Source organism: Delphinus delphis, chromosome 15, assembly GCF_949987515.2.
Source record: "Delphinus delphis chromosome 15, mDelDel1.2, whole genome shotgun sequence".
NCBI lineage: Eukaryota > Metazoa > Chordata > Mammalia > Artiodactyla > Delphinidae > Delphinus > Delphinus delphis.
This window is the reverse complement of record NC_082697.1, coordinates 29191155-29215771: the sequence shown is the minus strand read 5'-3', so window position 1 is coordinate 29215771 and position 24617 is coordinate 29191155. Positions and strand designations below refer to the sequence as shown.

At 42.3% G+C, this 24617-nt stretch overlaps 1 protein-coding gene across 6 annotated transcripts in view; it reads right to left on the bottom strand.

The window, feature by feature from the left end:
- Positions 1-24617, bottom strand: part of PTPRA (protein tyrosine phosphatase receptor type A) — a 185461-nt gene that overhangs the window by 29940 nt on the left and 130904 nt on the right. For 5 of the 6 annotated variants that reach the window (XM_060031122.1, XM_060031121.1, XM_060031118.1 and 2 more), the window contains 5 exons: positions 19451-19535; positions 18186-18259; positions 17836-17972; positions 4951-5041; positions 3387-3463 (listed from right to left, as the gene is read on the bottom strand). In XM_060031122.1, coding sequence (XP_059887105.1) covers positions 3387-3463; positions 4951-5041; positions 17836-17972; positions 18186-18259; positions 19451-19535 — 464 coding nt within the window. Of the gene's footprint in view, positions 1-3386; positions 3464-4950; positions 5042-9145; positions 9165-17835; positions 17973-18185; positions 18260-19450; positions 19536-24617 lie in introns of those variants that run through there. The other variant, XM_060031124.1, reaches the window with a different exon arrangement.

Sequence of the window (24617 nt, the reverse complement as noted above, 5' to 3'; positions counted from 1 at the left end):
GGACCATATCTTATCTCTGTAACCTTGGAGCGTACCCCCAGTGCTTACCACACAGCAGGTGAACAAAAAATTTTGACTGAATTTAATAAACCTAAATCTTCTTTAATCCCTGACTCTTACTAATGGTTAACCATAAGCTTTTTCCTGCTTTTCTATTTTCACTGAGTTCATAAGTACCTCCAATTTAACCCTCTTCATCTAAACTTTCATATTACCTATTAATAACCTCCAATAACCATCAAGCCTTTATAGGATGCCCTATTGTGAGCTCCAACTAAGCATGGCCAAAGGAGAAGGCTTGTTTCCTTCTACTGCCTTGCTTATCATGACCATGAATAGACCCATCTTACTTGCTTACCAGCCTTAACATCCAACTTACTTTTGTCTGTCTTCACCTTCAATGTGGGAAGGAGCCAAACTGGTTACGGTGACAGACACTGCTGGTCACTAACTGAAAAGCTATTCCTTCCCTTTCTTTCTTGCCATCAAAACCATGCTTTTGTTCAGACATTTACCTTTCATTGGCTTGGAAGGTGGTCATTCCTCAGCCCCAGAAGGGTAAATCATGATAATTCTCAGCACCCTAGCCAGTGACTGGAGAGAGGGTGTAAGCATGTGATCCAATCCTGGCCTGCGGGCTCTGAAGGGCACTGTACCGGAGAGGCTTCTGAGAAAGGTCATGCCCCTAATAAAAAGAAAAGCATAGGGCTTCCCTGGTGGCGCAGTGGTTGAGAGTCCACCTGCTGATGCAGGGGACGTGGGTTCGTGCCCCGGTCCGGGAAGATCCCACATGCCGTGGAGCGGCTGCACCCGTGAGCCATGGCCGCTGAGCCTGCGCGTCCGGAGCCTGTGCTCCGCAATGAGAGAGGCCACAGCAGTGAGAGGCCCGCGTACCACAAAAAAAAAAAAAAAAAAAAAAGAAAAGCATATGCAGAAATTCTCCACCTCCTCCTCCTCCTCTATGTTGTGTTTATAAGAAGCGTTTGGAACTGCTGTAGCCGTCTTGTGAGCAAGAGACAATGCCAATAGGCTGAAGATATGAGTAGAAAGATGGAAACACCTGGTTTCTCAAGGATGTCACTGAGTCACAGACTCAGCCCACCCCAGAACTGCTATACACCTGCCTTTGGATTAAATGAGAAGTAAATGTTCCTGTGTAGACCACTTCTAGCTGAGTATTCTGTTACCTGCAGATGGAAACATTCTGATATTGCTATACTCTTCCATATAATGTTAAACTCAACCTGTTCCTCCCAACCACTTCATCATAATCTTTGATCTAAATCCTGGGACTCTTAGCTGGTTACTAACCTTTTTCCATTTTCCTTATCTATTACATCAATCATTTCTACCAGGGTTCCTTTCCTTCTAACTATAAACATATGACCATCACTAAGAAACATATACAGGAATTTCAGCAAATCCATACTCGTGAGGGTGCCTGCACTACTCCATTTCTGAAGTCCATCTGATAGCCTATTTTTTAGCCACGGCCCCTTGTTCTTCCATCTTTCTCCTTTTCCTATCCCAAGACTGCTCTTTCAATTTCTTGAGACCTAGTCCTTGATCCCTTCCTTTCTCTACTGAACCTGAAGCCCTCGGCTGACTACTCGAAGCAACAACTGACTTCCCTAGCCCTTTTGTCTGAGTACCACATGTTTTCTGCATATCACCAATCCTAGGGTACAACTGGAGAAAATCACACAACTGAGGCCCCTATATATCAAAGATTTACATCTTAGGTAGTTCCTCGGTGCAGCTAAACATGCTTTTTTCATGCCCTTTTCAGTATTCTTTCTTACTGACTTCAGTACTCTCATGTCACAGTCCCATCCTCCCTTTTCAGCAGATAACCTTGACTTTACTTCTTAGAAAAAACAGACGAGTTCCCTCAGCTTGATTTATTCACACCTACAAACCACCTCTATCTATTCTATATTCCTTTACCATCAGTCTCAGAGGAAAAAACATCCTTTCTTATGTTCAACGCTAATCTCTCCATGAGTATTCTTTTAAAAAAAATTGTGGTAAGGGACTTCCCTGGCGGTCCAGTGGTTAAGAATCCGCCTTCCAATGCAGGGAACGTGGGTTTGATCCCTGGTTGGGGAACTAAGATCCCACATGCTGTGGGCCAACTAAGCCCGCACACCTCAACTAGACAGCCTGCGTGCTGCAAACTATAGAGCCCATGTGCTCTGGAGCCTGCGCGCCACAACTAGAGAGAAGTCTGTGTGCCACAACTAGAGAGAAGCCTGTGCGCCACAACTAGAGAGAAGCCCTCGCACCATAACGAAGTTTCCCACATGCCGCAACTAAGATCCGATGCAGCCAAAAAAAAAAAAAAAAAATTGTGGTAAAATATACGTAACATAAAACTGATCATTTCAGCCATTTTTAAGTGTACAGGTCTGTGGCATTAAGTTTATTCACATTGTTGGGCAACCATCACCACCATCCATCTCTAAAACTTCTGCATCTTCCTCAGCTAAAACTCTGTACCCATTAAATGATAATTCCCTTCTCCTCCCTCCCTCTAGCCCCTGGCAACCACCGTTCTACCTTCTGTTTTAATAAATTTGACTACTCTAGGTACCTCATATAAGTGGAATTATACAATATTTATTGTTTTGTGACTGGCTTATTTCACTTACCATAATGTCTTCGAAATTCATCCATGTTATAGCATGTGTCAGAATTTCTTCCCCTTTTAAGGCTAAATAATATTCCATTGCATGTATATGCCACATTTTACCTATTCATTCTTCCACTGATGGAACCTGGGTTGCTACCACCTTTTGGCTATTGTGATTAATGCTGCTATGATCATGGGTGTACAAATTCCATCAGTATTCTCTTCATGCTTCAGTAGTCAGGCTTGCTCTCTCTAGCTCCTTGCTTGCTCTCTCTCTTCCTTTCAAACTCTCTCTTTACTGGTTCCCTCCCGTCAGCCTATAAAACATACTCAAGTCTCGCACACCATCTCTATAAACATTCTCTAAATCACCCCTAAAAACCTTTCAGTTTCAGCTCTTCTCTCAATTCATAGTAGACATGACTAACCAGACTTACCCGGAGTCAGATATTCTAGTCCTGTTTGGAGGACAAGGTGTGCTTTTGTTCTTAGTTATCTGAAGAAGCTCAATAAAGGATTCACTGACTCTTACAGAAAAGTATACATTTAGGTTCAGATTTCTGCATGGGAAAATTTTGGGAATGATGACAGGTAAACATAAGAATACATTTTAAACTGTCTGATCTTTAAAAAAATTTTTCAGTCTTTTAAAAAAATCAGACTCCTCCGGGAAAAACTGAAATGACAAATATTCCTTCTAACATGCAGCTGAGAAGGAATCAAGGAAATAATGAGAAAAGCTCAAGTTCCTTACATTGATGAATGAAGCATTGATGTAATCAGAATCTGGAACTCCTTCAACTGGTGTCAGATGGACTCTAGAATGGTCATCTAGAAAAAAAAATTTTTTTTTCAATTAAATTCAATTTTATTTTTCACTGGTCCCAATGCAACCAGGCCAGTTGTGACATCTATGACTATGTGTAGAGAGACACACAAGTATAAAGTTGTCACTGCAGCACTATTTATAACAGCAAAAATTCAGACACATCTCAACCATCATTAGGGGACTAAGTTAAATAAATTAAGATATATCCATAATATGGAATAGTAAGCAGTTGATAAAAAGGAAAGTGAACACTTCTGTTTCTTGACAATTACCAGTACATATATCGGTACATATATATACCAATACACCAATACATTTCTCTATATTATAGTCATTTCAGGTATATAGCATTATAGTTCAACATCTGTAATAACTATAGTGATCACCACCACAAGTCTAGCTACCATCCACCACCATACAGTAGGACCCCCCCACCAATCCATTTCACCCACCTCCAACCCCCTTCCCCTCTGGTAACCAACAATCTGTTCTCTGTATCTATGAGTTTGTGTTTGTTTTGTTGTTTTGTTTTGTTTTTTTAGATTCCACATGAGTGAAATCATATGGTATTTATCTTTCTCCATCTGACTTATTTTCCAATATATATTGGGAAAAAAAAGAAAAAAGAGCAATGTATACAGCATACCAGTTATACTAAAAATATATAATATATATACATGCATTTATACACAAATAAGACATAAGTATCTGTAAATGCCTAGTACAGTGGTCTTTAATATATTATGCACCCAAAACTGCACCAGGAATTATTTAAAGGATGAGTTTTTAAAAAAAGCAATTATAAAAGATAAAGCAGGGCTTCCCTGGTGGCGCAGTGGTTGAGAGTCCACCTGCCGATGCAAGGGACACGGGGTTGTGCCCCGGTCCGGGAAGATCCCACATGCTGCGGAGCGGCTGCGCCCGTGAGCCGTGGCCGCTGGGCCTGCGCGTCCGGAGCCTGTGCTCCGCAACGGGAGAGGCCACAACAGTGAGAGGCCCGCGTACCGCAAAAAAAAAAAAAAAGCAAAGTTCAAACATTTTGCTCTCACATCCCACTAGATTATGCATATTCCATTCTGGAGACCACTAACCTAGAAAAATGTCTGTTAGGTTATAGATAAACTGATTAGCAATGGCTAACTCTGGGAAGGAGTTACGAAGAGAACTCTGAATTGGAATTTCTTTGCAATGAGCAACAAAAAACCCCCACAACAACCATGCACTTGCTGTCTGGTCTTAGTGAAACTGCTCTCCTTAACTTCCCAGAAACTTTAGGCCTGCCTTAAAAAACCTGGTCAAGCACCCCTACTGACTTTATGAGCACCTGGGGTTGCCTGGGGAGCCATAAAGGCTCTTTCAGTCCAAAGGCTTGACTCTATTCTTATTACCAGCCTTCCTATGATCAATTACAAGATTCTTTCCATCCTCAGAAAATCTGGCTACAGATGCAGTTTCAGGTTACATCCCAAGAAACCCTACAAACACTCACAAGGCAAGATGTTTACATATCGATTTTTTTCCTTGTTCTCCTCCTTGGAGGCAGCTTCACAGGTGGCCTGGATAGGACAAGCAGGGAGAGCCTGAAAGGTTAAGAGAAATTACAGAAGTTATTAAAAGGGATAAACACCAAACATGTAAACTGCTGCACCATACTCTGACCTGGCAGCAAGTTCTACCTTTTCTTAGGGGGGAAAAGATGTGCCCAGGTGAATACTTGCACCTAATACAGAGAGTGCACCTCTCTTCTAAATAGCTTCTAAGCTCCTTAGAGTTTGAATGCCCAGAGGGCAGAATGCCTTTCCTGTTACTGTAAGCACAGCATGCTCTTTATATGATTACTATGTGGTTAGGAGCATGTTACAATGCTGGGTCAAAATGGACCACCCCAGTATATGGGACTGGGGACACAACTGAAAGGATGGGCCATTTATCCCCATGCTGACCACCATGCAAAGCTGGAGATGTATCTCAGAGTAAACCACACAGGAGGGGTCTGGATGGTCAGTTGAGTTAGGAGCCTGACAAGGGGGTATGGCAGCCCAGCCTCTAGCATCATGTGGTAAGGAAGCAAGGACAGGTGAGTGGGTGAGAGGGCATTCACATGGATGCAGCAGTTAGGAAGCAGAGGACTTGGATGAGGTAACACTGAATCTGCAGCAGTTTTGGAGCAAATGTAAATCAGCTAGCACTGGGAGGTATGTGGGTAAGTATAAATGGTTTGATATGAGATAGTCTGGATTGTATGAACTTGAGCAAATCGGCCAAAGTTTCCCATAAAATTGGGAAAATAATACCTGCTACATAAGGAGTAAATAAGATAATCTCATGTTTGGCATAGAATAAGTATTCAATAAATTCGTTTTATAGGAGTAGGAAGCTAAACTTTATTATTTGAATTGTTTTCTTCTGTGTTCTATATATTCAAAACTAAGAAAGCAAAAAGAGAAATAGTTTAAAATTACAACCTAGACAACCTTCCTGATAAGTGATTTGGAAATATGTCTTAAAGCTTTAAAAATATTCATACCCTTTGACCTAGGAAATCTGGATTCTAGCCTAAATAAATAAAAATCTCTATGTTCAAATTATTTACTTCATCATTATTTAGAATGACCCCAAACTGAAAACAACCTTAGTATTCAGCAGTAGGAGAACAGTTAAGTAAATTATGGTTCATGTATTACTTTTCATTCATTCCTTCAACAAACATATAATGTGTACCTATTAGGTACCGAGTTAGGTACAGAGCAAACAGTGGTGAATCAAATCATATACACAGTTCTTGCTCTCATGAACAATGCAAACTTGTGGGTGAAAGACAGATATTAAATAAATAAAACAAGTAAATATAAAATTACATACCATGATAAATGCAATGAGAGAACAGGTTATTAGAGAAAGTATCAGAAAGCCCAAGGAATACCCCAATACAGATTAAGGGTAGGTCTCTATGAGGAAGGATGAGTATGGAAAAGAGTATTCCAGGCAAAGAACAGCATGTATGATGACCCAGAGGCAGGAGAAGGCTTGGTTTGTGTGAGGAAATAAAGTGTCAGTGAGGGTGTTATGTATAAAATGTTGCTGGTGGAGATGGCAAGAGGAAGTGGGAGGAGATGAGTTTTTTGACAAGGTTGATCACATATTTCTACATAGGTCCTTGAATAGGAAGTTTGAATTTTACTTTAAGTGCACGAGGAAACCATTCAAGGTTTTTATAAACTGCAATCCACTTTACCTGTTAAAGAATCACTCTGGCTGCTACATGGAAAATGGGCTGGGAGGAAGGCAAGTACAGAATGTGGAAAGATGATGGTACAAGGAAATAGATGCCTTTGAGATATATTATGAAGTCAGAATGACTAGATTTAGAGATGGAATGGACAAAAGTTGGGGAGAGAAAGAGACAGGAATGAAGGATGACTCTCAGGTTTCTAGCTTGGATAAAAATAATAAAAAAGATTAAGTAAAGGAAATGCCAGCCTAAAAGGAACCAATTTCGCCAGAAAGAAACAAGAGTTTTAAGAAGGAGCAAATATACTTCCTAGGAACCAGCAAGATAGTGGTAGGAGAAATTAAAGTGAAATACCCCAAGATAACCGGAGTCAAGGTCTCATAGTCCATCTACCTTCACTTATTCAAGAGATTTTCTTTTCAGAGTTAAAACCCTGGAGGTTCTGCCTGTTATTTTACTAAGAAAGCCAATTTCTTTAGACCCACTGCTGTCAATACATAAAGGGGAAAAAGGAGTTTCCTGGACCGGAAGATTGGAATTTCCCAGTTCACCCACAGTTTGCCTTCTCTTCACCCAGATAGGCTAGATTTCCACCTTGATGCAGGGCAGGATGAGATACAAGTTTTTAAAAGCCCTCAAGACTAATCCTGAGGCATTACTTTTCCTCTACATCCCTTGTCTAAAATGATGTAGAACAGATGTAGTGATAACAAGATTCTTGAAAATAGTCCTCAGGGTCAGTAATGACAATGACCACATCTCAAAGTCCTGTCAGCACCCCTAGCTCCCCCAGTCATGATGAAGAAAAATTAGGTCTCCAGGTAGGCTGAGGCTCCTAAAAGGAAAGTTAGGAAGAAACAGGAGTCACTGTTTGACAAGAGAAAATAAAAGATTTGCTTTAGAGAACACTGTACTAGATGCAAAATATCAGATTAAAGAGCTTAGGTCAAGGATGAAAACAAGGGGAATCCTACTTTTAGCTTCTACTCTGAAAAACCCAGCCTTGAGAGCTGGGCAGAAGCAGCTGAACCAGAAGGCTCTAAGATGTTAAATTCTCCACAAACAGTAGGTGGCATCAAAGACCACTTCATCCCTTGCTTAGGCCTTTACTGGAAGCAAGACTGTCATTTTTTAAAAAGTGTCAGCTAAAAAAATTTTTTTTTCAATTTTTACAATTATTTTTTTAAAAAGTAAGTTCTTATAAGTTTAACCTGTAAGTTCTCTTTGGGCCCTTCCTCATCATGTCCTTTTCCCTCTCCTCTCACAAGTAAACTTGGAATTTTGTATTTATTATCCCCTTATTTGTATCCATATATTCTGTATCCTTAAAAAAATATATTTTTATTGTTCAGTCTATTTTTGATAAAAATGCAATGATAAATGGTGACTTGCTTTTGTTGCCCAACATTATGTTCTGAAGATTCCACTCAGGTTGTTCCATGTAGCCAAAGTTCATTCATTTTAACTACTTTGTAGTCCTCCATTTTTAGACCATACCAACATTTATTTATCCATTCTACTACTGGTGAATATTTGGGTTGTTTACAGTTAACCGTCCCGCTTTGAGCACTAACTGTATGTGTTTCCTCGTGCACATTTGCAAGAGTTTCAGGTATGACTATCTTTAACCTTACCAGATGAGGCCAAATTGTTTTTCATAGTAGCTGTACCAATTTACACTCCCACCAGCAATGTAAAGTATTCCAGTTATTCCGTATCCTTGTCAACATTTGCTACGGTCAGACTTTAAATGTATCAAATGTAGGTTTAATTTGTATTTCTCTGATTATTAATGAGGTTCACCATCATTTCATAGTTTACTGGTCAACAGGGTTTCCTCTTCTGTGAAGAACCTAGTTGAGTGTTTCCCCATCTTTCTACTGGATTATTTATCTTCTTACTACTTTGTAAAAGTTCTTTATGTGTTCTGGAAACTCATTCTTTATCAGTTATAAGTGTTACAAGTATTTTTTACCAAGTTTTTGGCCTGCCCCTTCATTTTCTTTATAGTATTTATTTATGAACAGAAGTTTTGCATTTTAATGTAGTCAAGTTGATCAATCTTTCCCTTTATAAACATTTTAAGTCTTAAGAACACCTTCTTATGTGAGATCATAGTATATTTTCCTACATTATTGTCTCTACATTTTTTCCTTTAAATTTCAGTGTTTACATCAACTGGGACTGATTTTTGGTATGAGACAGGAATTCAATTTCATTTATTCCCATGGGGTTACCCAATTGTCTGAGCTCTATTTATTGTAAAGACCATCTTCTACCCCAGCAAAACTACAACAGCATTTGTCACAAATAGGTTTCCCTTTACATATGAATCTGCTTCTGGGTTCTCTATTTTATTCCGCTGGTCAATCTATTCCACTGCCAATACAAAACTGTCTTAATTACTAAACTTTATAATGACTCTTTATACTGGTAAGGCGGGTCTCCTCACCTTGTTCTTCTTCTTCAGGAATGTCTTGGCTATTCTTGAATCTTTTCTCCTCCATATTAATTTTAGAATCAGCTTGTCAAGTTCCACAAAAAACCTGTTGGGATTTTTATTGGAATTGCATTGAATCTATATATCAGTTTGGGGAGAATTGACAACTTTACAATACTGAGCCTTCTAATCCATTGATCCTATTTCTTTCACTAATTTAGGTTTTTTTCTTTAATGTTTTCAACCATTTTTATAATTTTCTCCAAAGAGTTTGTAAATATTTTACTAAATTTATTCCTAGGTACTTCACATTTTGGATGCTATTGTAAATGGCATCTTTTAAAAATTATTAGATTTTCTGATTGTGGCTTATAAACAGAAAATGCATTCATTTTTATGCTGTTTTTGTATTTATCAACCCTGTTAAAATAACATTAATTCTAATAATTTATTTGATGAGTCTTTGGATTTCTCTGGGACAATAATCTCCTCTGTGAAAAAAACTGATTTTTGTCTCTTCCTTTCCAATCCGTAATACCTTTCGTTTCTTTTCTTGCCTTACTGTGTTAACGTCTCCAGTATAGTACTGAATCTCATTCACTTTAAAGTTTGAATCCCCTTCCAAATACTTTGGCCACAGTCACCAGTGCCTGAACACTCTGCTGTGATGGGGAGCCTACTACTTTCCAAGGCAGTTCCCCTGATCTTGGAACAGTTCTGTTTAGAAGGACTTAAAACCCAGATACACAATTTGTTCTCCCCTTGTACTGACTAGTGTAAAACCCAGGAGGTCAGCTGGTACCTTCTCTGCCCCTTGGAAATCCTGAACTCCCAATTCCCTGGACTGTTGAATTCTAAAGCCCTTGACATAGGTACTGATAATTCCCATAGGCCTTTGGCTCTGATATATTTATTTGGAGACAACTCATCAATGCAGAGACTATTCTGCCTCTGATTCACTCAGATGCCACACAGTTCTGTCACCAAATTACACATAAATGCTTCTTTACCTGGAAATCCAAGAATTAAGCTGTCTCTACTAAAGATGCAGGGTCCTGCGTGGGTTAAGGGGTTTCACATTTCACAATTCACAGATTATGACCGCCTCACAGCCTCTAGTTCTTTCCCTAGCTGTCTCCTATCCCCTTCATCTCAGAAGCTAACTAAAGTCTATTTATTTATTTATTAAACCTTAAACATGTTTTAGGGACCTCAATAAGTGGCTTTTCAAAGTGTTTCTTTTAAACAAATTCAGTGCTTCCTTCTGAGACAAATGCTGGTCAGTAAAATGTTCCAGCTTATAACTTTAGGACAAAAGTTCCATTACCCACAACTTTCAACCAGTGGGGTTTCATAGAAATGTTACACACTCCCCATTTAGTCTGTCAGATATCCGAAAACAGCTGTCATTTCCTATGCTTATTGTTTCTTCAGCTGTTCACCCCCACAGTCCAGTTTTTCCTCCAAAACAACTTCCCATTTAATGATATTCCTTTTCACAGAGACCTGACCACAAGACTCTTGGCACAGTTCAAGCTGGGGACACCAACTCTATTCTATATGCCATCTATACATTAAAGCATAATGGATACTACGCTAAAGCTAATAAGCTTGAATAGCTTTGTTTACTATATTAAAAAAACTTTTAAAAGTTTTTTTCTCTTCTTCTTTTTGGCTGCACTGCGAGGCACGCAGATCTCAGCTCCCCAAACAGGGATCAAACCTGCACCCCCTGCAGTGGAAGCATGGAGTGTTAACCACTGGACCACCAGGGAAGCCCCTTTTAAGTTTTTAATGTCTGCTTTTAAAAATGTTATTTAAAAATATGCTTGTTGTAAAAGAAAGTCAAATAATTCAGTAGAAAGTGGAAGTTCCCTATCATGTCTCTCCTGTCTTCTACCCGTCCTTGTAGGCAACCACTGCTCAGTTCACAGTATTCCTCCAGACTTAAAAAAAAAAAAAAAAAAAAAGGCATTAACACACTCAAATGCAGACATACATAGATTTTTTTTAAAAAAGGGGATTATACCATGTAAAGTCCCCTGGAATATGTTTTTTCCCATATTTTTCTATGTCAACACATTTATTTTAATGACAGTACAGAATTTCATAATAGATGCAAGAAATTATTTAGCCATTCTGCTATTTGATAGATAAATATTTTCCACTTTATTTTCTTTGCTATTATAAGTAATGCTACAATGAACATCCTTGTACAAATATATATTTTGTTTTCTGATAGAGTCCCGTAAGTTAGGTCAGAGAGCATAAGCATTTAAAATTTGGTTGATACTGCCAAATCATCCTTCCAATGCTGTATCAATTTAAACTTCCCCTACCTGTGTGTAAGAGTTTCTTTATCCCCATACCCCTGCCCATACTTGATATCAATCTTATAAAATTTTAAAATCTAACAGGCCCAAAATAATGGTTAGTTTTAATCTGGATATCCGGATTACTAAATATAGTTGAGCTTCTTTTCCTATGATTATAGACCATTTGTTTTTCACCTCTGAACTGCCAATTTTTCTCCTGCAATGTTTACTTTTTTCTCACAGGTTTGGAGAAGCTCTATATATTATGGAAAATTCTCTGTCTACCTGTGGCAAATAGTTTCTCCCAGTTGGCCACTTCCTTATGGTGTTATTTTTCAGAGATGCTTAACATCTTAATATATTTATTATCTTTCAATCTATTCTATTCTAGCTTCTGAATCTTGTGTTTTGCTTAGAAAGGCCTTCCTCACCCCATGATTACAAGAATATTATTCTATGATAGTGGACACAAATTAGTGTATTTGTCCTATGTGTTAACTCTCCTCTTTCCTGCCAGGGCTGACCGATGCAAGCACAGTCACACCTGACCTACATTTGCTACCAACTAGTTCTCTTTTCCAGGATTTTGAAACCCAGGAAGAAGCAGAGGCTTCCCTAGAGGGCCCAGACCCACCAGAATAGGACCTGCTCTGTCCAAAGGCTGGTAGTCTATCTCATCTTTTGATTCTGCCAGCTTCCCCACTTCTTTGCTTGAGTTGACTTCTCTTGTTTTTAAGTAAAAGACCTTAACTCACTTAGCAGTTAGTAACAGAGAGTGGGGTTGTAGATGAGATACTGATGGGGAAAATACGGGTGATGTGAACCTGATTACCGAGTTCAGATGAAGGCAAAGGAACTGTCAACCAACTTGCATTATGGGAAAGCGCAAGCCACTCATACCTCACAACTGTAAAACAGTTACTTCATATTGGCTTGCAATCACCTGGGACATGCTCTAGCTGATGGTAAAGGAGTTGGGGGAGGGGGAGTGCCAATTAAAAGGACATGAGAAATGCTGAAACCAAGGAATAGGATTATTTCTGACAATTTTAGATAGTAAAACAAGAAGAAGCCCAGCTCCAAAATCAAATACTTATCTCCAAAGACAGCACAAAATTCAGGGCCCTTCTATGACTGTGCTATATGTATTTTGCTGAACCAAAAGTTAAAGTTTCAGAATTTTGCTGGTTGTTAAATGTTAATGCCAATGGAATTCACATCTTTCCTTGGCTGGTCATGTGAAAGACACGGCTTTAAAGTGAGATAATTGAAATGATGCAGAAAGGAAACAGAGGAGTTGGGGAAAGCCAACTTCTAAAAATCTCTATTGTGCTCTCTACTGCATCCTGCTTTCATGATGAAAACTGCCTCAAAACCCAGCTCTCATTGCTCATGGATAATCAGGATGCAAGCATAACACGATCTGGAGGGTAAAATACATAAAGAAGGTAGAAAAGCAAAGAACTAACACCCAGAAGAAACTGCAGGAATTCACTGAGTTGGATCACCAAAAACCATAGGAATAGCTGTTGATATACATTTTGAGGATGTTAGACCAAGGAGGGGTCTAATTCTAATTTTTGAATACGGCTAGATTTCTAGTTATGGTACGGTTATCTGAACTTCTGCAGTTAGTGTAACCGCTCAGGAAACTGGCCACGGTTCTAATGGTGGGGTGGGGTGGGGTGGCCAGTAGGAACCTGGACGGAATGCTGGGTTCAGCTAGGTAACAAAGAAAAGCCAGAAAGCCCTTGGCACAAAGTAGAGGAAATCAGTGTTACAGGGGATCCAACAGCCTCAACCTTCTCACTGACACCTTCATCATGTCCTTGATGCATGCCTCACTAGAGGGTGTACATGGGTGAGGAAAGCACCCGCATCTTTTAGAAGAAGGAACTGACTTCAAAAAGGGATTCTTGATCTTAGTGGGAAGAAAAAAGCCTCAGAGGCCACAGTTCACCAGGGCTCAGACTTCTCTGAGGTGGATAATTTGTTGTGAAGCTCCCAATAATGGAAATGGGAGGCAGCCAGCTCAGGTCAGTTGAGGGGGCCTGACTAGACTCTCATGCTAGAGAAGGGCTCCTTCTCATCCAACTCTCAGGCCTGAGTCAGTTCACAGACCTAGAACCCTTCAATGATGGGCACATGTAAGAAAGAACACTGCCACAGCACATCAACACTCCTATACCATGAACCTTTCTCCTCATTTTCCCTTAAGAATCTGCAGGCATTTACCACGGTAACCACTGGGTAAAGGCAAATACATCTTTTGGGGTCTACTGGGTTCTGGCCTTCAGATAACTAATTCCTGGGAACCCAGAATGCTATAATTTCATGCTAGTTTGAATGGAGCCTTTGTAGCCCAGGAGATGGAAGGATTTTTGGCTTGAAGTGGTCTCATGTTAGGAGCTACCTATTTTCCCAATGTATGGCTGGAATGGAATTCTACAGCAACGAGTAGGAATAACCACATTGGTCCCCTAACCCTTTGGATAGATACCATTCCAGTAGCTAGAGCAAATGCAAGCTGCTGGAGCAGTCATCTCCCTTTACCAAAAGGCTAGGTCCCTAGATGAGTCACAGAGCTCCTAAGTGCTACAGGAGACTTAAAAGTTGTGGGATAATGATGAGATAATCCATTTAGATGTGTGAGTTTAGTGATGGCATGAAGCAAGTGCTCAATAACTACTAATATTAGCTATTCTGATGCTTCCTATTACTCTCCATGCAAGTTACCAAACAGATAAGCTGACAGTTTTTAAGAATGTCAGTATAATGTCATACATGAACCATGTGGAGCTGCAGATTTGCAGTTGCTTTTCCAGATGTTATATTTCCTACAGATTAATATAACCCGTGGTACCTGGAATTTTGCTATTAATGAGGCAAGTACGCTTATTTTTTCCTTTATGATGCACAAGGACTACATGAAGCAGTTTCCCTTTCTCATGGCAGGAGCAGCTTCAGTGATAAATCATCTTGACCTCTCTCTGCTGTGAACTGGTTCATTGGGATTTTGTCTCACTGTTTCACAGGACATCACCCTCACAACTATACAGTGGCCTGCCACCTTGGCCAAGTTTTCTGAAAGGCAAAAGCCAGCAGCACGTCAGGATATCCCCTCCAACGTAAAGGGTAAGTTGCCACTCCTTGCCCCCACGCCCTCCCCACCGCCCACTTCAAAGAGGAGGAGTGATGCTTGCTGGGTCATTATGGATTTTGGAGACAGCATGCGTATACCACATGCTGGTGTCCTATTCTGACTCATTTATTGAGTGATCTGAAAAGAGAAGGCTCTCTAGCTGATCCAGGCCATAGAGAAATTATCTCTGGTAGATTCTACGGGGCCCTAAGTGTCTGTGGTTCAGGCTGAGCAGGAGAATCATGATGAAAAACCTTAGGATTTGGGGACAAGACCATGATCCTGTCAGCAAGATTATGTTCCTAGCTTAGCACTGGAGTCTGGTAGAGACTGTAAGCCTGACCATGGGACACTAGATATCCATATGACGTCAACTGCCCGTCATAAACTAAGTATTATGTGATTCAATAAGCTATAAATTGGGACATGTCCAGAATTCAGCTGAAACTGATGTGTACAGAACGCGTGCCACACACCCACTCCTTCAATAGATTCCTCTAACTTCCTGATGATATTAACAGTTGACTAAAGGAGAAAGAAGTCCAGCCTAGTATACAAATGGCTCTGTGAGACATGCTAGCTTATTCTGGAAGCAGATTGCTATGGGATAATCTACTTAAGGTATGGCTCTGAATGAGTATAAAAGAGAAATCCGTCTGGTGAACAGAACTTCAAGCAAGGTATCACACCATCCACTTCACTGGATGTTAGGATCTAAGCTGATCCCTAAGTAGTAGATAACTGGGACAAAAAAGACAGAAAATATTTATGCTCCATGTGTATGCTCACTGAATGGCACTCACTGCAAGAACCCAGGAGATGTTGGTCGGCCCTTTCCCTCACCACCCCAGTGCTGGCCCAATGAGCCCATGAACATAGTGGCCATGATACCACGGCAATTGATTGTCACAATACCTATCTGAATTTGCCTACCATGCCTCTTAGGAACACCACCCCTATCCAGGTATTCACTGGAATGCCTTATCATGGGATCTCAGGGAATCACCTCTAAACAAAGAACTCATTTCACAGAAAAAAGTACAGCCACCAGGTCACATACCCATCACCACCCATCACCCAGAAGTAGCCTGCATCCTATTTAAAAAACAGCAGAGTGCCTACTGGAGACCTAGCTATAGTGTTGAGGCTGAGGTGCTATCCTGTGGGATGAGGTGAATGTTCATAATCAATAATGAGCATTAAATGGTGTTTTTCTAACAGCCAGAAAAAAGAGTCCAAGTTATTACCTTAACTCTTGCCTGGTAAATGGTCTTCTGCTTCACCTCTTGCTTCCCTCCCATCTATTCTCCACATTGTAGCTAGTGATTTTCTCAGAGTACAAATCTGACCACATCACTCTCCACTCCCCCAAGCCCTTCAGAGGCAGAGCAGATATGAGTGGTAACCCACCCACCCAATAAACATTCCTCCTTGCTACTAGAGCTCCCATTCTGTGGGTTAACCGCCTATCCTCTACATGACACTGGAATAATCTGGATTGGTCTCAGCCAGTTGCAGTAAGGCTATTTCTCCCTTGCTTATGACTAGTTTAAGAAGGAATATGTGACCAGGGAAGTCTCCAGAAGCTTTTGGGAAAGTTTTCCTCACGAATAAAAGGAGACATACAGGAAGAAACAGTCATTCTCTTCCCACTGGACCTTGTTTACCCCCATGTGGTGCCTAGAACTGGGACAGCCATTATTTTTGGGGCGGGGGGGTCACGCTGCATGGCTTATGGGATCTTAGTACCCCAACCAGGGATTGAACCCGGGTCCTCAGCAGTGAAAGCACGAAGTCCTAACCACTGGACCGCCAGGGAATTCCCTGGGCAGTCATTTTGGCAACATGAGGAAAGCCAGCCTAAGAGACAGGACTGACACATGGCTGAGTGGAAAGATATGAAGGAGACAGAGTTTAACAATGCCCAAGTTGATGAATTAGCCAACTCTGGAACTGTTCCTGTGTCCTTAAATCCATTCCCCTTTCCCTAATCATTACCACTTTACATCAATCTATCAGCGACTCTGGTCTTAACTGCTGCAGCCCCTAACTGTATTTCCTGCTTCTATCCTGGTCTCCCCATGGGCTATTCTCTAACCAGTAGTCTGAGTCATTTTTTCCAAATTACAAATCTGGTTGGTCTGTGGCTTCCCACTTCTCTCATGACGTTCTACAAGATCTACGGTCTGGTCCAGTCTTCTACATTTTCATCTCTTACTACTCCCTTAAGTCTCTGCCCTTCAGCCACTCACAGTCCTTCATTATTTTTTGAATGTGCCCTTCCCTCACCCACCCTCACTACTGACAGATTGTTCCTGATATTCCCAGTACCTGGAATGTTCCCCATCCCCCCTTCCCCAATGCCCTTGCCTATGATTAGGTCTCAATTAAAATATCATTTTTAAAGGAAGTTCTGAACTGGTGGACTGGAATAATCAACTGGTAGATTCACAAACATGTTCTGCTTCCTTGAGAGAGTTATAAAACATGCAAATGTAAATACTACCGAAGATGAGGCCTGCACTCTGCAGTCTGCCATGGTCCTCATTTTCCACAATGATCTATTCCTAATGTCTACTTAAGATACCCTGTGACCCCTGGCTCTAGACTCTAAAAGGCCACCTCTTTCATTTTTTTTTTTTTTTCGGTACGCGGGCCTCTCACTGTTGTGGCCTCTCCCGTTGAGGAGCACAGGCTCCAGACACGCAGGCTCAGCGGCCATGGCTCACGGGCCCAGCCGCTCCGCGGCATGTGGGATCTTCCCGGACGGGGGCACGAACCCACGTCCCCTGCATCGGCAGGCGGACTCTCAACCACTGCACCACCAGGGAAGCCCAAGGCCACCTCTTAATATAGGTTCCTATGCCTCTGCACCAGTTCTTCATGTTCTATATTGCTGTTTGAACTTACACAGCAAGTTCCCTGAGTGTAGGGACTAGATCTGCTTTTGCTCCCCAGCAAATCCCTGGCACCTTGCACATATCAGATGCTTGATAAGTATTTATTAAACAAAAGTAACAGATGCAATGATGAATGAATGGATAGATGGGTAGAAGAGGGAGGTATGGCAAATCTTTTTGCATTTCCTATCCATGGTCACATAGGAAAGGAGTCAGATGAACCTGGTAAAAAATTTCTCACCTCTTAACCCATTAGAAACCTGTTTTCTACCCCATGATTCAAAAGGTTTGACCTTAGGTCTGCCTTCCTCCCTGCTGACACACCAGCCTCAGCAAAGAACTCACGTTGAATTCCTCTCTGAAGAGCTTATTGTCATCAGCCATTCTCCGGTTAATCTCCTCTTCCAGCTTGTCCACGGGCAGGGGTGGATACTTCCTGTTGGTGCTTGGGGACCTGGCCAGAAGTGGTACGCTCTGGGGTTCTGCAGTGCATAAGGGGGAAGGTTGGTCAGGTGCCCTGGGGACACAGCCCTTCTCTGGAGACTAAATTAGGGGTTCTATCTCATTGGTCAGGCATCCAAAAACTAGGGCTGCTTTCAAGTCTCTTTTTTCCTTTCCTTTCAGATGGGGAAACTCCTATTTTCTTGATTTTTCTTCTCTGTGAAGGTTCCCCATGTAATTTAGGGGTGTCTTACCCACATCCTCAGTGCGGCCATTGGATAAGCGGAATGAATTGGAGTGGCTCCCAGCTTGCTTGTATTTCTTAAACCTAATGAGAAAATGTTCATAGTGAAACACTAAGCACAGAGTCAGGAGAGACCAATCATTGGCTTTGTAGCTCCACTTACTGATTCAGCCTTTTAAAATATCCTTTACCAAAAAACAGGCTCTTTTAGAGACAGGTTCTGCACACACGGAAGCAGCTCCAGTGGTGACTGAGCACCTCATTGTGCTCTTGCTCACCCTCAGCACACTAGAATCCAACCCAGAGAACCCCACAGTATGTTCTGGCTTGAATGGCTCCTCTGTGCAGCTCCAGTTCCAGGATTAGCTGCAGTTCATAGCCACACCAGGTGGAAGTAGGATGCGTGGGTAGAATACAGTGGGGGGAGATAAGAGTATCAAACAAAAATCCTGGTACTTCCCTGGTGTAACCAGGGAGAAGCCCAGAGCTTCAGACTGGGTTGGCACAGGTCTGGCCACAAGTCTCCTGCAGAAAGGTGGAGACACACAACAAACTGTAGGGGTGTACAAGGTTTCCCTCTCTTTATCCCTGCAGAAGAAGAGAGGGAGCCCAGAGTAGCTTAAGCCAAAAATAAGGGTAGAGTTAAACCCAATTACTCAGGGTGGAGACTTCAGCAGGAGGAGAACAAATGCACCTTCTTTTTCCCTCCCTTGCGTTTCCCCTCCTGGCTTTGGTACCTGTTTGAAGAGTAATACCTACAAGACCCTGGAAGAAAGTCAGAAAGAGAAACTCTGTAGCTCACATGGTTCAGTTCAGCATGCCTGAGTCAGGGGCCCTAGAAGGGTTTGGGGACAAAGCCCCAACTAGAAATAAAGTAGGCCTTTACTGAACACATAATCTTCACTGGGGTGCTTTCAGGGGTTGTTTCAATAGGGCTAGATCTGAAGATCTTAAAGCGCCTATTAGTAACAACAGACTGTGACTTCTTCCCTCAACCTCTAAACCACGGTCCTGGATTTTAGGGTGAACTGGAGTTGAGGGACTGGACTTGGGACAGATGGAAGCAAAGGAGAGGGGCTAGGTGTTAAGGAAGACTATGTAAAACTTTAAAACATTTCTAAGCAGAATTTTAATCTTAGGAGTGCTACCATGAGTCATTCCCCTCTATCCCATTCACTGTCTTTATCCTACTGTCTTCTGGACTGTGTGGGCTTATTGAGACCCTGGGGTATTGAAACAGAGTCCAAGAGAATGCAGAAGCATTAGCACGCTCACCTTAACATGTACAAAACTATGATAATAAACACGATCACTAGCAGAGAGGACAGGGCCACCATCACTGCAATAATTGGCGTCTCATCTGAAATCAAGAGAACAAAACATGTTATTATCATTGTATGTAATGGAGGGCTCAAGTTGGCTGCTCAGGGAAACACCCAAATGAGGAAGAAGGGCTCCTCCAAATGCTTATGTAGATGGCTGGGCATGGAGAGGGAGAGAGGGAGAGAAGGAGGGGGGTGGGGGGGAGAGGGAGAGGGAGAGGTAGAGGGAGAGGGGGGAGAGAGAGAGAGAGAGAGAGAGAGAGAGAGAGAGAGAGAGAGAGAGAGAGAGAGAGAGAGAGAGGGAGGGAGGGAGAGGGAGGGAGGGAGAAAAGAGACACCTTCCACTGCCAGCCCAGGGCTATTGGGTGAAGAGGAGGGTACAGTAGGGTAAGAGCCCAGGGTGACATGCCCACCCCATCTCTGACTTATCATACATATGTTTATTTTGTGTCTCCCTGCATTACAATGAAAGCTCTTTGAAGGTAGAGACTGTTTCTTTCATTGCTATAGAGCCTAAAACAAAATCAGTGCTCAGCACATAAGAAATACTCAAATATTTCATAGAGTATTCATCATTCCTAATTGCAAGCTGGGTATGCAGGGCCAACAATGTACTTTCTCCCAGGCTCAGTGCGCTCCATCTAGAGGAAGATGGGAGAGAAAGGAAAAATGACAATTTTCCTATCATAAATCCAAATGGTTTCCTGGCACAGAGAATACTGTTCCTGATTAAAGCAAGGACACATTATTAGATCCTTAAGTACCCAGTGTCAAAAAACGCTGGGTACTCTTTTCTCCCTCTTTCCACAGCTACCTTTTACCGGGACCCCAACTACAGTGACATCTGGCTTGGAGATACAGCAACTCTGCCCTCCATTCCATAGGGCCTGGGTTCCTTTCCACCCGACACTGAACCTCATGGCAGCTAACCAGGTGCCACCTCATCCTCTTCCTGCACTCTCAAGCCCCCATCACGAACTACACAACCAGCCTGAATTTGTAACTATCTTCTCCTTTTTCCATCTTTCCTAGCAGCACCACTTTTCATCTTCTTTAGCAGATCCCCCCATGTAAAGGTCAATCCTGTCACATATGTCCTGTATTACATCTATTACTGTCACCTCAAAGACCTGTCTTCTTGACCTCATTTACCCTCCTCCAACCACAAACAGCCAGCCCCATGTCTCTCTTCACAGTTAACTTCTCACAACGGTTGTCTTATTTAACAGTTGTTTTCTCCAACCCCTTACCTCTGGGTACTCCTTAATCTATTTTGCTCTGACTCCTACCCTCAGTGAGCCATTTAAATTGCTCATCAAGGACACCAACAAATGGTATATTGTCAAATCCAATGGAAACATTCCCATCCTCATCTAATTCAACTTCTTAGCAGCATTCATTCAAAAAATATTTATGGGGACTTTCCTGTTGGCACAGAGGTTGAGAATCCGCCTGCTGGTACAGGGGACATGGGTTCGATCTCTGGTCCGGGAAGATCCCACATGCCTCAGAGCGACTAGGCCCGTGTGCCACAACTACTGAGTCTGTGCTCTAGAGCCCGCGAGCCACAACTATTGAGCTCACGCACCACAACTACTGAAGCCCGCGTGCCTAGAGCCTGTGCTCTGCAACAAGAGCAGCCCCCGCAACTAGAGAAAGCCCATGTGCAGCAATGGAGACCCAATGCAGCCAAAAATAAATAAATTTACAAAAAAATTTATGGGGCTTCCCTGGTGGTGCAGTGGTTGAGAGTCCGCCTGCCGATGCAGGGGACACGGGTTCGTGCCCCAGTCTGGGAAGATCCCACATGCCGCAGAGCGGCTGGGCCCGTGAGCCATGGCCGCTGAGCCTGCGCGTCCGGAGCCTGTGCTCCGCAATGAGAGAGGCCACAACAGTGAGAGGCCTGTGAACCGCAAAAAAAAAAAAAAAAAAAAAAAATTTACGGACCAGCAACTGTATGCCAGGCACTGTTCCAGACACTGGGAATAGAGAATTGATTAAACAGACAAGCGACAGACAGCTGACATTCTGGGGGAAGTGGGAGAAAACTGTTCATAAACAATTTCAGACAGGGGCAAGACATATGAAGAAAAGAAGGGTAAAGGGATAGAGAGTGATGGGTTTTGGGGAGGGGGAATTGGTTGGCTATGTTAGAGTAGTTTGGGAAGGTCTGAAGTGGTTATACTGAGCCATTACTTAGAGTGGTCTAAATAATGTGAATAAGTGAACCACAAAAAGATCTGTGCAAAGAGCTTTCTAGGCACAGGGAACAGCAAAGCATAAGAGCCCTCAGGAATTTGGTGGGTTCAAGAAATAGCACAAAGATCAGTTTTCATACAAGATGTGGCTGGAGATGTGGGCAGAAGCCAGAAGACTTAGGGCTTTGCAGGCCATGGTAATGAGTGTGGATTTAGTTCTGAATGTGATGAGAAACACTATGTGACTGGAAGGGTTTGAATAGGAGAGAGATATAAATGGATTTACATTCTTTTAAAAGATCAGCTAGTTAAACTGACTCATAAGCAGCAGTCATGAGGTAGGAGGTAATCGAGCAGAATGTGATGTCATGCAAGCCAAGAAGAGAATTTTTCAAGAAGGAGGGAGTAGTCAACTCAATCAAATACTCAATCAACAGATTCAGTAGGATGAAAACAGAGATGTGAAATTGGATTTGACAAGAGGGCAGTTACTGGTGATCTTCTCAAGAGTGGTTTCAGTTAAGCAGCTGTTGAGGAAGACCAAATGAAGTGAAATAAAGATGGAAAGAAGAGACAGTGAGATACTGACCCCTTATTTGAGGTGAGGACTTTTATCGTAAAGAGATTCAGAGAAAAGCAGCAGCTGGAGGGAGAAGTGGGGTAGAAAGTTTGTTTTTAAAGAGATGGGAGATATTATACAATGCTTCTTTGTTGATGGCAATTTTCAAACATACCCTGGTATGTGGATCTCATACTAAAATGAGCATTCAAACGGGCTGACTACGCCCTCCTCTCTTTTTAAAAAATTTATTTATTTTTGGCTGCGTTGGGTCTTCGCTGGTGCGCGCAGGCCTTCTCTAGCTGCGGCGAGCGGGGGCTACTCTTCGTTGCAGTGCATGGGCTTCTCATTGCTGTGGCTTCTCTTGTTGTAAAGCACGGGCTTTAGGTGCACGGGCTTCAGCAGCTGTGGCAGGCGGGCTCAGCAGTTGTGGCTCGCGGGCTCTAGAGCGCAGGCTCACTAGTTGTGGCAGACGGGCTTAGCTGCTCCGCAGCATGTGGGATCTTCCTGGACCAGGTCTCGAACCCATGTCCCCTGCACTGGCAGGCAGATTCTTAACCACTGCACCACCAGGGAAGTCCCTCCCTCCTCTTTGAAGAACTTTCCTCTCTTGGTTTCTACAACAAAGCACTCTTCTGATTTTATGTCTTGTCTCCTTCAAATTATTTTCCCTTGTCAGTTGTTGCTCTTCTAACACAGATCTCTAAATGTCTGATTTCCTCAGGGCTCTGTTCTTGGCGCTCTTCTCTATATGCTATCTAGTCGATCAGATCAGGCTGGAAGCTCAAGTGATATGCTAGCAATTCCCACATTTGCACTGCTTGGTCAGACCTCTCTTCGAACTCTTCTGAAACTATAATGTCACCTCTACTTTAAATTTCACAGGCAATGCAAACTTCCTGGGTCTAAAAAAATTTCCCTCACCGGTGATTCAGTAGCTAGTACTGCCACCCATCCACCCTGTTGCTCAAGCAAGAAATGTGGAAATCCCCTTAGTTTCTTCCCCATGCTTAGCTTCTATATCCAACCCAGCTGCAAGTAATGTTGTAGCACTAAAACCAACACCTCAAATTTGTCTGCCTTTTTTCTACTCTGTTGCCATCACTCTAGTCTAAATCTCTGTCCTCTCTCAATTGAATCACGGTAAGCTGCTATCCCCTGCCAGTCCATTTTCCAGAAAGCAGGGAGAGTGATCTCGAAGAAAGCAAATCAGATCACGTTCCCCTCTTATGTAAAAACCTTTCAATGGTTTCCCAAGCCTTTAGAATGAAATCTAATATCCTTACCCTGGCCAATAACAACCTCCCCCATTTAGCCCCTGCTTTCTCTATCTCCTCCCACTCTTTCCTTGCTCTCTGAACTTGAGCCACTGGCATCCTTCCATGCCGGGTTCACTCTTTCCTTGGGCCTTTGAACATGTTATTCCTTCTGCTGTATATAGCCTCCCTCTGTTCTTTGCCTGGCTAACTCCTAGTCATCCAGTTCTCATTTCAAGTGTTACTTTTACCAGAGAGGTCTTTTCTGACTTAACATTAAATTAGGTAAGCCTTAGTTTCCTTATTTGTAAAATCAGTTATTCTAAAGATTAAATGAGATCATCCATGTAAAGCTCTTGGCACAGTAACTTGCACACATTATGTACACAGTCAGTGTTAGCTATTATTGTTTTTTATTAGTCTCACAGAGCACTCTGTTATTTCTCTTGATAATACCCTCACACTTCGTAATTATATATTTATTTGAGTATAGCTGATTATGAGTGTCCTTCCTTTACACCATAAATTCCACAAAGGCAAGGATTATATACCTGCTTTGCTTCTCACCATATACCTAACACCTAGCACAGAATTTCACACACAGTGGGCACTAAACAAATACTGGATGGACTACACTGAGCGAATGAATAAAATAATTAATGATTTATCACTAAATATGTCTTTGTTCAATGCCACTCACAGAGGGCTGTATACCAGGTATTAAAAGAAGGTAATTAGGGCTTCCCTGGTGGCGCAGTGGTTGAGAGTCCGCCTGCCGATGCAGGGGACATGGGTTCGTGCCCCGGTCTGGGAGGATTCCACATGCCGCGGAGCGGCTGGGCCCGTGAGCCACGGCCGCTGGGCCTATGTGTCTGGAGCCTGTGCTCCACAACGGGAGAGGCCACAGCAGTGAGAGGCCTGTGTACCGAAGGAAAAAAAAAAAAGAAGGTAATTGGAGACATCTGGCTCAAGACAGGGGGCTGAATCCATAATTTTATTTCTTTCTCTTCCCAAAAGGACACTGAAATGATAGAAGAAACATAAAAATACGAATGAAATAAAAATTGCATCTGGGGCTTCCCTGGTGGCACGGTGGTTAAGAATCCG